Source organism: Alosa alosa, chromosome 14, assembly GCF_017589495.1.
Source record: "Alosa alosa isolate M-15738 ecotype Scorff River chromosome 14, AALO_Geno_1.1, whole genome shotgun sequence".
NCBI lineage: Eukaryota > Metazoa > Chordata > Actinopteri > Clupeiformes > Clupeidae > Alosa > Alosa alosa.
The window spans coordinates 21,586,965-21,602,727 of NC_063202.1; the positions used below are offsets into that span (position 1 = coordinate 21,586,965).

At 43.4% G+C, this 15,763-nt stretch overlaps 1 protein-coding gene across 1 annotated transcript in view; it reads right to left on the minus strand.

Moving 5' to 3' along the window:
• Window positions 1–15,763, minus strand: part of pigg (phosphatidylinositol glycan anchor biosynthesis class G) — a 100,353-nt gene that overhangs the window by 73,919 nt on the left and 10,671 nt on the right. The window contains exons 3-4 of the mRNA XM_048262389.1: window positions 13,710–13,919; window positions 12,922–13,110 (exon numbers count right to left, since the gene is read on the minus strand). Coding sequence (XP_048118346.1) covers window positions 12,922–13,110; window positions 13,710–13,919 — 399 coding nt within the window. The remainder of the gene's footprint in view (window positions 1–12,921; window positions 13,111–13,709; window positions 13,920–15,763) is intronic.

The window sequence follows — 15,763 nt, forward strand, 5'->3', positions numbered from 1 at the left end:
CACACATGCGTGCAGATCAAGCAATGCTGTCTTGTCTTATCAAAAACTAATCAACTGAAGCTGAAGCTGGGGACTGTAGGGCTGTTAAATAATTTAAATCATTAAGGGTAGCAAACTGAAATCTACAGCCTTTAACACTTTAAGTCAAATCCTTTACTTTGTGGGTGTTTAAAGATATGAGAAAGATAAACATTATTACATGTTTCTTCTTATTACATAACTCCCATCCACACAGATGGTAACCAGCCATGGAGAGGCCATGTTCTGGACATGTGACTAACGTTACCACCGTGATGACAAGAGGCCGGAACACCATTACAGCGTGTCAGAGAGAAGATGGATGGAGCACAAACTGAGGAGGGGGGAGCGTGGCCTTATCAGCCAGGATGGGGCTGTGGCCTCGGTGTGGTCCGTAATGGGACCGAGAGAGATGGGAGGCTACAGCGGAGGGTACGGAGGAGGAGAGAAATGTGTCGTGTGTGTGTGAAGCCGGCCTGATTTACGATGGAGCTCTCTCCTGCACCTCAGTCAAGGTAACAAAAATATATACGCTGCTGCTAAAAACCTGCCCTGCATCCATCTGATGTTTAAGTCAGAGGCACCGGAGAACTGCGCATCCCTTACCGATGAAAATTGACATGAACATGTAAAGATGATATACAAATTAGATAGGCCTAACCACCTGTCTTATTGTCGGATACATAATGGCCCATAAAACCTCTGAGAATGACTAAGCTTTTCTAACGCTTTTAAATGGTCAATAACACATGAATATCACATTCAGCACTCATTTCAATAACGACCACATTCCTATGCTTCACAGATATTCAAGGTCACAGAAATCAAATTGTGCTGATGTGTTGAGTTGAAATAAGATCTTATCTTCTCTTCCTAAAAGGTTGCACTGTGAGCATTTGTGTGTTCTGCTGAGCCATAGCCCCCTCCCACTCTGAGGCCGAGCATGAGGCTGAAACTGGACTGGAGAAGCCCTGATTGAGCTGTTTAAATATTCAGGCCGCCCGCTGAGACCTCCTCTGTGGTTTCCAATATGAACACAGCCGGGGCAATTAGTGCCATTTCCACAGGTGTATTTTTAGGCTTGAGTGCAGACCTCAAGGCTCATTGTGTGGACCTATAAGGTCTACACAGTATTAACCCCCTACAGCTAAAACATTTTCCCAAGGCATTCCCACTGGAGGGGTATTTTGTTTAAAGCTACAAGATGAACAGATTGCTAATCAAGCTAGTAGCCTGGGGATTTTAAAATGACACCCTCCCCGTGATCTGCCTTTACCACAAATTTTCCACTTATGTGATTTAAAAACTTCTGCTCTCAAAAACTTCTGCAAAACACTGCAATGCTACCGAGGATCAATGTTGGGGAAGATTCATTCAGATAATCGTAGGGACATCAAATAACACCATTTACAGGCAAACCAAATGGCCTACCTTGGGTTTCTCCCTCACATGTGTCAGTGTTTTGTCTCCCTGTGTGTGTGTGTGTGTGTGTGTGTGTGTGTGTGTGTGTGTGTTTGTTTGTGTGTTTGTTTGTGTGTGTATGTGTTTGTGTGTATGTATGTGTGTGTGTGTGCATGCTTATATCATCTGGTCTTTGAAGGGACCTTACCTACATAGCCTGCTATCATAAAAGTAGGATGCTTTAATGAACATGCTCTGCCTACAGCGTGTGAATGGTAGCCGCTGATACACGTCCATTTTCCATGTTATGCAACCAAATGAGGCCATGCTTAGTTATTGACTAAATATGTTGAACTGACAAAATGCCTTCAACCGTGAATTCTGTGCTTACTTTTTTCCCCCAAGTCTTTTATGTGCTTGATTGGGTGGGCCTAACAGGATTTCATTTTTCATCCAAATGGAACACATCCCTCTCCCTCCCTCCCTCCTTCCAAACCTCTCCCTCTCTCCCCCTCCATTCCAACCTACCCCCCTTCTCCCTTTCTCCTTCCCAATCTCTCTCTCTCTCTCTTTCTTGCTGAGGATGAGTATTTACAAAGTGGTACAGTAGTAAAACAAAGAAAGAAAGGGAATAAAAATGAGAAATTTCGCTGACACGCAGAGAGAGGGACTAGATATGATATAGCATACTCCCATGGTCTTACACTGGGAATGCATGTAAGAACCCAGTGGCCAAGTCCTCCAACTCAAATCACTTGTTTCCTTCTCAGGCTATTGTGTACCGCCAGAGACGAGGCACAGTGGTCATCCTGGCAGCAGGAAGTCTTGCTCTGCGGAGTCAGATGAAGGCGAAAGAAAATAAAAAAAATCAACGTCTCCATTTCTGCAGCGGAGCCACAAAGTATCGGCACACAGCGGGGGAGGCAACGGGAACAAGCACAAACACACGGGGCGACAGACAAAACTGCAATACAGCCGCCGAATAATCTTCACCGCCAGCCCTGGGAGGGGGTAATGAAAATCCCACCATTGTCCCCCTGGTAGTGTGTGTGTGTGTGTGTGTGTGTGTGTGTCTTGATATATCTGTGTGCCTGAGTGTGTTGTGTGTATCTGTGTGTTTGTGAGTAAGGGACATAAGGAAAAAGCGAGCCAGGCTGAGAGGGAGGCGAGGAGGGAGGGACGGATTGTGGAAATCACATTAGATGAGCTGGAACACAGCGCATGCTTCCACACGCTCCCAGCTGTACGCAGGAAAGCACCACCACCAACACACAGCACACAGTTAGTCTGAGAGAGAGAAGCAGAAAATATCACTCATATGGTAAACGTGCAGTCTTCCATTATAATCAAACTTTTATTTTGTCAAATTCAGCTAAGTTCTCCTAATGATCCTCCCTCATTGTGTGTGTGTGTGTGTGTGTGTGTGTGTGTGTGTGTGTGTGTGTGTGTCAGTCAGAGTTCATGCACTGTCCAAAAGTGTCTCCACCAATAGGCATAGCACTGGCCCGAACTGGGCCGGCCTGCTCTGCCGCAGTGTTTCAGGTTACACCTGGGACACAGTGCATTTCAGTTAGTCGCTGCAGCTGCATTGCAAGAGGAGACATTGATGCCCTGAGTATTATCAAGCAAAACAAGCATTCAAAACACTAAAGCAATTCCTACTTTACTCGCAAACTGCTGTAGACAGAGAAGAACAACACGGACATACCAGTGTTTTGATACAATTAGAGTAGCTGAACCCAAAAGAGCTTTGAACTGCCTGTAATTGCAGGCTCAAAGCACAAATATTCAACTATTAATGCTATGTGGGTATTACACGTCAATAACAGAACTTCACAAATCCTTTAAAAAAGTGTTGCAGAGAACGACAAAAGCTTCCGATGAAAATGAAAGCACCCCGTGTGACTGCTGTCTATAGTCCTGCATCACACCCAGAGCAGTCCCCCAAGAGTGCCTGTGAGTAAGCTGAGAAGTTGTGGAGGAAATATCACCCTCTTCTTTCCAAAGCCTGATGAATAATAAATGCGAGCCTAGCTCCAAGAGAGCAACCACACACAGACAAACTGTTCGATACTTTAAAAAGGCAGGCGCTCCGCTCACACTTTCACTGTCTCTCTCTTCTTTTCCTTTCCTTTGCTTTCTTTCCCTTCTCTCCTTGTTTTCACAGCAGGTACAATAGTGAGTCACAAACATTAAAAATAGTCATACTGATTTAAAACCAATATAATATATATATATTTTTTTTATATCCATTATACTATAGAGTATAATATATATAGTATAATGGATAGAAGGCAGCGGAGTCCAGAGAGAAAAATCAGAGGAAATTGTCAGGCCACAGCAGGCTCAAGAGAAACAGGAAATTCAGTATAACATACGTAACTGTAGCATTCCTTTTTTACATAAGCCTCCATCCCCACTGTCAGAATGATCCTGCATCCTTGTGCTGGCAGAGGGACAGACTTGCTCATCAGAAAGGCTGAACAACTGTTCCCCATTCAATGCTGGGATTTTAGACCCAATCTGAGTGACACAGCAGCCATAAATCAATTTCAGCACTTGCTGCATGGACTCAAGATGAGCAGATACTTGAGCAGAAAGGCCCTTTTGTGTCTGCGGGAGAGAAAAAAAAAGGTGCTTTGCTTTATTCTTCTCCTGTGCCCACGACGTCTATGAAGTTGTGTTTGCATGAACAAATGAAATACTGAAGCTTCATTACCATAATCTCCTCTGATGCGAAAGGCCACCCTTTCAAAGCAGGGAAGCCGAGCTTCAGAAAACAAAAGACGTGGGTCAAGGTGATAAGATTGCAGCATAAAGATAGGCCAAATATGGACAACGACTGGAGGAACAAACTGATGCATGTCTGCCAAAACACAAACACTCCCTCGGCCTCTCCTGCTCCTCCTCCTCTGTCTCCTCCTTTTCGCCAAGAAGTAGTGCAGCTGAAATGAAAATGAATCTAGACTCCCCACCTCCAAAGCCAATTGGTCCATTAATGCTGTTATTCTGACTTTGAATGACATTTCCTTCCATCCAAGAGAGTGTGTCTGGCAATTTAATGCAGAAGAAATGTCTTACTTAAGCTAATGATCCCTCCAAGAAGTTACACAGCTCAGTTTTTCAAGCCAACCGTGAAATAAACACAACAAAACACAGTCTCATGCAACATATAGATACAACACTACTGCAGCAGCCGTTGTGGGGATACGATTAAAAAAAAGAGAGAGAAAGAGAGAGAAACAAAAAAAGTGAAAGCAAAAACAAACTCGCCGTACAAACGGAACACCCGGAGACAAAAACTGGTGAGAGGATGAGATGCCGACACTATTTAAAGTAGAAATAGACACACCACCGCAAACACGAATGGACCCCAGGGCTTCTGAAAATCACACACGGATTCAGAACACCATGCCGCCTTGGTTACCATGTCACCACTTCACTGATTATCACCGACTGATGTCTTTTGAGAATCCTTGGAAGATTGTTTAAATAGCACCTAAAACGGTCCCAAACGATGGTATTTGATTTTGTCACAGAGACCAAATAACCAGTAGAGAGGTGTTATTGGGGTTTTTCCTAACCAGCTAAAAATCTATCTGGCCACCATCCACCACTGTGCAACTGCCTTGAGATGAGGACCTTGTCCAACAAAGAATGATGCAGGTAACAGGAAGGCTAGAAGCAAACCTTGGAGTTGGAGAGAGCGGCCGCGACAGAGCCTGGAGTGGACGCACCTCAGAGCGAGTGAATGTGTGACCAGCGGCAACAGCAAACTGCACCCATTAGCGGCGACCTTGGGTGGCCGACATAGTCTGATTTGTGGAGCGCTCGAGAGTTCTCCAGCATATTTTCCCCAGCGTTCCCCTCCTTCGGCTGGCGGTGGCTCAGTGTGAAGTGTTTATCTCCAGGGAACTTCCTTGAGTCTAAAGCTCCTCCTGTCCTTCCATTCGCCCTGCTGTTGCAATACGTCAACAAAGCACTTCATGCCACCTTCAGCCCAGTCCTAGGAGAGAGACAAATGAACGCCACAGTTGGCGTGGGGAAATTATCTGGATCCAATGTGTGCAGTGTCCAAAAGGCCTGGGCAGACCATGAAGGCCTCTTTACGAGCTCAGTTCTATGGTAATGTGCTAATGTTTCATCACAGTGTCAGGCTTTGGTCTATTTTTCCAACACAGAGGCTCTTTTAGTGATATCTGGAGAACCAGAGTTCACCAACAGTGCAATATGGAAGCAACAAGAAAACGGGGTTCACTTCATGGGCCATCTTTCAGACACACAATAACAGTTTTCCTCAACGAGTCAAACGCCACATGAAAATAGCATAAATTAAAAAAAAAAAAAGGATCATTGATAAGTCATTGATAACCATACAGATTAAAACAATACCGTGAAAAGCCAGGTAGATAAATTATGAATTTACTCTTAATAAGAAACCACTGACACCCAATAAATGTTCTAGTGGCTGTGGCTTAGTGCCAAGTTAGGGGTTAATTATACCCATTAGCAATGTTTAAACCAGACACAAGCAAGGCCACTGCAGCACTGAGCACAGATGCTACGGAGGGTAGTTTGTGATCTTTCCTCTTAATAAGAAAGATTTCCACTGAACATCACACTGAAAACAGACCAATGTGATTAGATAAAAGAGAGTCAGACGCAACCAAATCAAATATCGAAACAGCGTCTCATCTGGAGACCTAGGCACACACCAAAATGTACAAAATAAATAACAATGGATGTGATACTCTTTGTATCTTGGAAAATACATGGACGGCATAGAGTTTCGCAGAGTCTGAAATACACTCCTTTGTCCAGTACATTGGGGAAAGATATTAAAAAAATAATGTGTTTTATTGTGAGACGTGCGTTTCATTTGGAGCGGCTACAGGCTATCTATACAGGCTATATAAAAGCAGAAGATTTTCGTTTTGGTTTGGGATTTAATTTACTTTTGGACTATTTGATATTGCTAAATGTTGGGACTGATGGACACTGAAATCTGGGGGGCATTTGATGGTTCACTATTAAATTTCATGTAGTTGAAAGAGTGTTGGATTTCCACCCGCTTATTGCGAGACAAGGCCGCTTTCATTTCATTGAACATGTGCGATGCTTTAATGGAAATCTTATTGTGTAGCCAAGTAGCCTAAATGTAGTTATTTTTTAATGATGTATGATTTAGGCCTAATTTTTTATTAAATCCGTAGGCTGTTGTGTTTAAACATAGTAGGCCTAGGCCTAGCAACCGCTTCAGCTTCTGGCAAGCTCAGAAGGGGGCGGCAAGCGACTGGTAGCTTGAGAGCGACATGTTGGAGACTTCATTGACAACAGTAGGCTTGCAACTTTGAGGCCGGCGGCCTATTAAACCAACCAACAATATAAAATATTAAGAAGAGCTATTTTCTTTCATTGAGTTAAATCGAAACAATGTCTTTTAGTGCTTGTGGACTGATAGCCCTACTGGCAATTATTACCCCGGCTTGTATTTGGGGGCCGGCCTGTATTTGTCCGAATCGTTTACGACCCGGCTATACAGTAAATAGAATCCCGGCCATAATTTGAGGATTTAAGGTTCATTGTATATTCCACATTTCATGCCATGGGGATGATAGAGGTCACACTGCTAGTGTTTTAGCACATAAGAACTAAAACAAGGGAAGCAAACACTAAAATAGATCTGTTTAGTTAAATAAAACAAAGTTCAAAAGCAGAGTAAATAAGTGCAACACAGTGATACCAGTCAATAGCCTGGAGATTCCAGACCCTGGTAATCTAGAAAGGTCTGGCCATGAATAATGTAATGGCCCAACTCAAGGGGAGGCACCAAGCAAGCACTAATTCCGGACTTCGACGCAACACTACGACAGTCATCTGTTTAGCTCGCCTCTGGCCCGCCTATATCAGACACACCGATGTGATTGGCTCCCCGCGATACAAGTGGCAAAAGTAATGTGCATCATTACTCATTGCCAGAGTGTCTTGCAGAGACAATTCAAATTGTGCTCTTGCGAGAACTTTGGAGTTTCCAGGGTAACCAGTCAAAGAGAGAGACATAAAACCCCAACTGTTGTTATAGTTCAAAAGCAGTAAATCAGAGATAAGCAGAAAAATAAGCAAAATATACTGGAAAACACCCAGCAGACTGTTTGGAGTGGGCATATTGCATTGCAAAACAGCATTGACATCATGATTTCAAACAGCAGTGGCCCGTAAACAAAACCTTGAGGAACACCTTTGTTCAAATTCAAGAAGACCCAACTTTGTTGTCATAGTTATACTAATCAAAGAGAGGTTTTAGCAAAAGTGTGGTATAACCTAATCTACAGCAAAAATCTGTGCACAGACAAAAATGATCATGTCTTGGAGTAGTCAAAAAGAGAACAATATTCCACAGAAAAATATTCCAACAGACTGTGGCTGAGGTTGCTCTGTGGTGTTCAGACCTTAAACCACACAGCAGTTATTATTTCTGCCTGTGGACTGGCAGGCAGAAATAATAATAATAATAATAAAAGCTCACATTACTGGAGTGCTGGCTCTCTCTGTTAAAATTGTCTGAAACCTGCATAATTCTGAAGTGATTTTCACTACATCTGACTTGTCTCCATCGACTGCAAACACCTAGCCTATTTAAAAAGTCTAATACATATACATGAAGTATCAAAATGTTCAAGTGGCCTACTTTTGACAGCTATTCTGTAGATTGCATAACGAGTGCCTCTCATAATTAAAACAGATGGAAATGTGGCTCCAACATTCATTATGTGTTAAAAAAAAAAGTAGATGTATTATTTGCATAATATTAAAATTTATGTGTGATTTAAAAAAAAAAAATATATATATATATACACTCCTGGTCAAAAGTTTGGGGTCACTTAGAAATGTCCATTCCACTCCATTATAAAGAGAATACAAGCTGAGATCAGTTGCATTGTTTTTTCAATCAGGGCAGCAGTTTTCAGATTACATTATGTGCTTACATAATTGCCCAAGGGTTCTCGATTATTGTAGAAAGAAATTACTGATCTTTAATGGAATATCTACATTGCCCATTATCAGCAACCATTCATCCAATGTTCCAAAGGCATATTCTGTTTACTAATCTCATATAATTTTAAAAGGCTAATGGAGAAAACATTGGAGAACCCTTTTGCAATTATTTTCCAAATACTTACAATCAGGGCTGGAATTTCACAGCGGCCGCGGCGGCCATGGCTGTCGTTGCCCCTTGCGTTGGCCGTGATGCCTGTTTGGAAAATCGGAGGTTCACAGGCCACTGTGGCCTTGGTGCCCCTTTCTTTCAATATTCTACTTTGCGTCCGACTAATAGCGATTTTAATTTACCCTATGGCCTGTCAAAATTATTTTAGCATTCACAGCACAAATTAATTTAGTCTTTTACCCTGTTCGCCTTAATCCGGCGAACAGGGAGCAGTTGGGGGTTAGGTGTCTTGCTCAGGGGCACCTGATCCATGGATGTGGATGTGGGAGAGCTGTTTTAATCACTCCCCCCATCTGGATTTTTCCTACCAGTCAGGGATTGAACTGGCCACCCTTTGGTCACAGGTCTGATTCCCTAACCAGTAGGCCACGGAAACTGTAATGCTTCATACAGTGATGCAGGTCTACTGCTGTGAAAAGGCTAAATACAACTCTGATCATTTTTATGTAGCCTACTGTATAGTTAACTTTGGCCTTAGTGCCCTGACATGTGGCCTTTGTGACCCCCGCCAAATATGCCTAACTGAAGGCCAAGTGGCCCCTAATATTATGATTATGCCTGCTTGCAATTATTCTGTCTATAATGGAGTGGAATGGAAGTTTCTAAGTGACCCCAAACCTTTGACAGGAAGTGTATATATATTATTATTTTATGTTCTTAAAACTTGATATAAAAAAAAAGGCTCCAAGGACGACTCATTCATTCAGGCTTCTGGCAGATATGCCTTCATTCAACTGGACTTAGGGGCAAAGAGCACTGAAGAGCATACAGAACAAATTAAAGCACCCGGCTTCACTACATGTGTATGAACTAGTCTCCAGTTTTGGCATTAAATAAAATACAGCATAACTGCAGGGAATCTGAAGAAACACAATTCACATGTATATTAAAAATGCAAGTACTACAGCACTTTTTTTTCTAGACAAAGCAAACCAGGAGGCGGAGGAGATGGGTGAGTGTGATTTCTTGGGAACAGAGTCAAACAGAAACACTTTGTATAAGTGAGGGGGTGCTGATGACACATGCAAAAGCATAGCAAATTACACCCCATGAGCTTCCTCACCGTTTCCCATTGACTGACAGCTCTGCTGGTGGCAGGGGACACACACACACACCAAACACACTCTCAGAAACACAAACACATAAAAAAAATACAGACGTACACACACGTATCATACACAGAAACACACACACACACACACACACACACGGCTGCATGTTTATCAGAGATGACATGTCCTCATCAAAAGAGGATCTCCTTTCCTTATTCTCTTTCAAGGGGAACCGAGTGCCAACCTGCCATGGAAAGAAGCCATCACAGAGGTGTTGCTCTGACTCCAGGAGCAGTTGAGAGAGTGAGGGAAAAAAAGAGGAAGGGAGGAGGGGAGCAACTGGGAGTGGAAGATGGACAGACATAGAGAAGCAGGAAAAGAAATAAACACACCGAGAAAAGGAGAAAGAGCCCAGAGAGATAAAAAGAAAAAGAGACCAGAGCGATAGAGAGAAAGCCTTCTCTGAGGCTGAGAGAGAGAGAGAGAGAGAGAGGGACAGAGATGGAAGGGAGGAAGAGAAAGAGATTTTTCTTCCTTTTCGCACAGTGTGAGTCTGACTCCTCTTTGACAGTGTTTCATGTTTTGGGTCTCTGTGGTGAAGCCACATGGACTAGATGAAGAGAGGAAGACAAGAGCCACCCTCAGGACCCCTACAAGGGCTGCCCACTTAGCTGCCACGTTAGACATTCTTTTTAAGGGGAGCTTTTTAAAAATACAAGCCTAGGGCAAAACACCTGTGCAAAAACGGCCATCACTCAATGAAATAAATGCATTTCCAGAAGATTCTTTAAAATATGAAACATTTATTGACCGGCCCTGTACAATAGAGACATTTGCATGTATCTTTTATACTCAGAGACTTCCTTGATCTGAGTATTAGAACTGATTTGGAGGAAGTGAGAAGGTCTTTACCGTAAGGTGGATTTTCCGAGCACTCTACTCTGCACAGTGCAGTGAGGTGTTACATACGGAGAGTAACAAGCCCTAATAACCCCTCAACATGAGCTCAGCAGACAGTCACTCCACTCTCCCTGGCCGCCGTGCAAAGCGCTCCCGTGCTCCTTGGCGACACAGGCGAGGGCCGAGCAGCAACATCCATGAAGCTCCAACTGTCCCCTCTGATTGGCTCTGGCTAGGAGCTTTGCAGACAGGAAGCCGGGGGGCAAAGCCCGCCTGTCTGCCATGCCCTCTGGCAACAAATTAATGGAGGAGGCCCTGCTGTGGCCGTCCATAGGGAGACTGGGTCAACCTCGCTGGCCCAGATGGTGCTTAAATAAACCTCTCAGACTACAGAGAAAGAGAAGAGAAGAGAGAGAGAGAGAGAGAGAGAAGAAGTGGAGGTGAATGAAGAGAAAGGGCAGTCACTACACCCGGCCTTGAAGCCGCCTCTACAGGATACAAAACCTACCCCTTGAACACAATTGGTACGGCAGTCAGAGTGCATGACTCAACTGGAGTGGAATGGCACTCCACACACAGGCATCACTCATGCACCCTCAACAGTACCTTCCCCATCCCAGGGTGCCCCACATTCTGGTGCTTCACGCAGTATCTCCAGGGTCCCCCCCATCTCTCTCTCAATCACTCTCAAACAAGTTGGCACATAGTGCTTTGCTCCTTCCAAACAAAAGTTAACACTGTTACCAGTGTGTGTGTGTGTGTGTGTGTGTGTGTGTGTGTGTGTGTGTGTATCAATATATCTGTGTCTATGTGTGTGTGTGTATCAATACAACTGTGTCTACATTATATGTGTATGTGTCTGTGTTTGTGTGTATCAATATAACTGTGTCTACAGTATGTGTGTGTGTGTGTGTGTGTGTTTCAATATCAATATAACTGTGTCTATATATGTGTGTGTGTGTGTATGTGTGTGTGTGTGTGTGTGTGTGTGTGTGTGTGTGTGTGTGTGTGTGTGTGTGTGTGTGTGTGTGTGTGTGTGTGTGCCCGTGTATGTGGGTCACAGTTTTGTTTGCGAGACCGCTGTGATGTTCAGTGTTCAAAGGGGTTGGAGCTTGACTGGCTTTGCAAAACATTCAGATCAACAAATAAAAAGAGACAAACAAGAATGCAGAGGGAAAAAAGAGTGAGTGTAAGCAGAAAAAAGAGACTGCAAACTCAAACAGAGCCAGCGATTGGGTTTGAAAGGAACTAAACAGTTGGACGGCCAGCGATGGTTAAATATGCATAAAAACAGGCCCCACCAGCTGGGACGTTCACACGAGTACAAACGCGGAGACAAGAAAAGGGCCACTCTGAGTTATCTCACCAAGTGCTGAAGACACACACACACACACAGCAAGGGGGCCACTGAGACAGCAAAGACGCAAAACACTGGCGTAAGAAACAATTGAGCAGAAAAAAAACTGACAGAATCATTAAGAATTAATGACGCAGTCACTCTCAAAAACAGCAGAGTTTCACTAGATCATACTCTGGTTATTAATGAATCATATATGTTTGATGGTCTGGTCAGTTTGGTCAAAGAGACCTTGGGGGGGAGATTACTTAATGGCTGTAGTCACATTTTACAGGCTCTTTAGCTCAGAAAAGTGTTCTTACTTACAGTAGCTAACACAAGACCAATTCTTAAATCTCAATTGAGATTGAGATTGGGTCAGAGACTTTTCATTCACTTATGATTTCCAAGGAGCATAACCAGCAGAGAAATCAAACTTCAGCTGGTACATTAAACTCTCTCCAAATCTATTCGGAAGCACAACAAACACATGTTTCTTGTAAACTAACCGGTTGTGTTGAACAGCCTAACTGCACTCCACTCCTGTCTATGCCAGATAAGCGGTTATGATTGGTTCCTGGGATTTTGGTGATTTAGAAATCGGTTTCAATAGTAAGCTCTCCAGACGGACCTGCAATTAATTCATTAAAGAGTTAATTCAAATTTTCTAGCAGGTTGTTTGGGTTGACCCAGACTAGTTCTTAGTAGTTATCTCTGTCAATGTCCATTTGTCCAGTAAATTACATGATGGAGGAGAAAAGGTTGAACTTGATTTTTTCTTCCTACAAAGGCTTTGGAAAACTCAAAGTAATACATATTTTTTGCTCTAATAAGTACAGACAAGAACAGAGAACAGAAGAGCAGAGCAGATAAAAGAGAAGAGAAGAGAAGAACAGAGAAGAGAAGAGAAGAACAGAGAAGAGAAGAGAAGAGAAGAACAGAGAAGAGAAGAGAAGAGAAGAGAAGAGAAGAGAGGATGCACCCACCTTTGAGATGAGGGCAGCGTGGATCTTCTTGAGCACATCGTCCATCTCCAGGAGCTTGGGTCCGATGAGCGAGCTATGCGGGCCGCTGATGTGACCGATGTGGTCCAAGCCCAGGTAGTGCAGGATCAGCATGTCCCAGTCGTCCCGCTTCAGAGTGCTGTCCAGGTGGCGCGTCACGTTGTTATCCACCTGTGGCGCAGCCAAAACACACACAACACGCAAAAAACTTTCAAACACTGTATTCCGTCAAAGTGCTTAACAAATGACAGAAAAAAAAACACAGAAAAAAAATGAAAAGAGGAAGTACTGTATGTCTCTGCCTCTTATTTGAAAGTCAACTGGTCGAGACATAGCATTACTGAAATATTTCCAAGGTTTCAAGACACAGATTATGCTCTACTGAGAATGTACACCACAAGCAAGGCATACGCAAGAGTGAAACATAAATTAAACAATGTACACCGTCTCCGTCTCTAACATGATGCAACATTGTGTTTTCCTATGTGTATTGTGTTCCCTTCACATATGCTCTGAATTAAAAAAAAATAAGCGTAAAAATACACTTTTCTCTACTTTTAACGGCCTTAATACGTGCATAAAACTTAAATTGATACACTCACTCTAATGAAATTATATTGCTATCAATAGATGGAGGTCTGACGGGCTACTGAAAAACACTTCAAAAAGCTGCTCTGGTGTAAATTCCCAGTACGTCCTGATAACCTGAGGACACTCTTGACTGGGGGGGCGAGTGTTTACGCTCTCCAACAAACAGCCTTAGGCCTCACCTCAGTATAGTCGGAGACGAAGAAGGAGGTGGTGCCGTCGTACTCCATGAAGTGCTTCGGGAAGAGCTTCACCCAGGTGTCATCTCCGTAGAAGACGATGCGCTTGCCCGCCGTCTTGGCCTGCCACAGGAGGTTGTCTTCGTGGAGCGCGGGTGAGTTCAGGTTCATCACGACGTCGATGAAGCCAGGGATGCTGCCAGTGGTCAAGGCCTGGGAGAGAGGCGGGGGAACAAAGGATGTTTTGATTCAGACACAACATAAAGATTCTTGTCGTGTCAATAAAGTTTTGAAATTATAAAACTGAACTGCGCGACAGAAGGAGAGATAGTCACAGAAAAATGGAAACAGAAACAGAAAGATGGAAACGTGTGTGTGTGTGTGAAGGACAGACAAGGACAACATATCAAACCAAAACACAGTGTATATATTTTTGCAAGTGTGTGCCTGGGACTGTTTTGACTGTAGAAGCAGAATAAAGAGAAAATGAGAAGAGAGAAAAAGAGAAGGAATGAGGAAGTGTGAAAGAAAAGAGAGGAAAGATGTTGAGTATGAAGGACAGTGTGGTTACAGGGGCAGACACCAAAGCAACTGTGTCCACTTATAAATCTCAGGTAATGACATTTGATGGCATGTTTGATGAGGCACCTCGATGACTTCCTCGGTACTCTGATTCAGAATGATATCTAAAAATGTATGACTGTTTAAGCTTTAAACGGTTTACCATGTTGTAAGTCACTTTGGTTAAAAATGTGTCGGCCAAATGTAATGTAATGTAAAGACATGGGCAGTGATCTAGGTCAAGACTTTCAAAAATATGAGAGGTCTGGCAAATTTAGAAAAATAGCCTACCATATCAAAATAGCCTACCCAGATAAACACAGGCCTAAGACAGAAAAAAGGAAAAGACAGGAATGCAACTGATAAAACAGAAACAGTATTTCCACACGCCAGGGACCTAATCAGTGTAAGTCAAACTAAAGACCTACCTACCTAATCAGTGTAAGTCAAACTAAAGAACCTCTCAGTGTACAGTGCTTGGACACACATACACACACACACATCTCTACCATTACCAGGTGTCTAGCAGCACACACACACACACACACCTCCACCATTACCATGTGTCTAGCAGCACACACACACACACACACACACAGTTGCTATGTTACGGGGACGCTGGCGAGACACACCGCTCCGTCTGGCATCATGTTTTTGTTTGTTTTTATGTAATGTTCGTAATTTTATGTAATGTTCTGTTATTTTTTTGTATTTATTTGTCAAGTTAAATGTTTTCACCTTTTATTTACATTATTTTCGATAGTTTTGTGTTATTTTTGGTCCTTTTTTTCTGACTGATAACTAACAGTAACGTTAGTTTCTATTCGACTGGGCTGATGAGCTTGCCTTGACTAGAAGCTAGCCGTCCCTCTTCCATCTGATGCTGCACATCCTCTGTCTGGACTCGTCTGGACGGAAAGATTGCTCAGGGCAATGGGCCTACTCTGCGAGAGATCTGCAGCAGCCACGACCACTGAGCTGCGGCTGACCTGCGAGCTGCCATAACGTTAACGTATAGCCTCTGACGCTGGGTGCCTGCAGTCTGGATTGAGTGCTGACGTGGGGAGCTCTGATGGCGACGTCGGGAGCCATGAAGCAACAAACGTCTTGCTAAAGCCACCGAGCTGCTGATCAGCAGGAAGATCGCCCATCATGACTTCAGACTGTTGTTCTTCCGGTGCTCTGCTCTCCAGACTGCCAGTAGTGCTAAATTCTCTGAGTTGGTCAGTGAAAGAACTTTGTTGGTCTTGCATTGGCAGTTTTACGCGGGTCATCATTGCCCTTGGACTTTTTCAGCCGGTTGGAAATTGGACTAATTTTAAAATGATTATTATTATTTTATTTATTTATTTTCAATTTGCTGTGTTGTCTGTCTTGTATGTCTTAGTGTCATGGAAGGCTGGCGACTACGCATTCCGTCCGCATCTTTTGTGTTTGTTATTTTTAAATGTTTTTGTCATGTGGTGTCAACGCTGGTGACTCACGCCAGCTCGCCT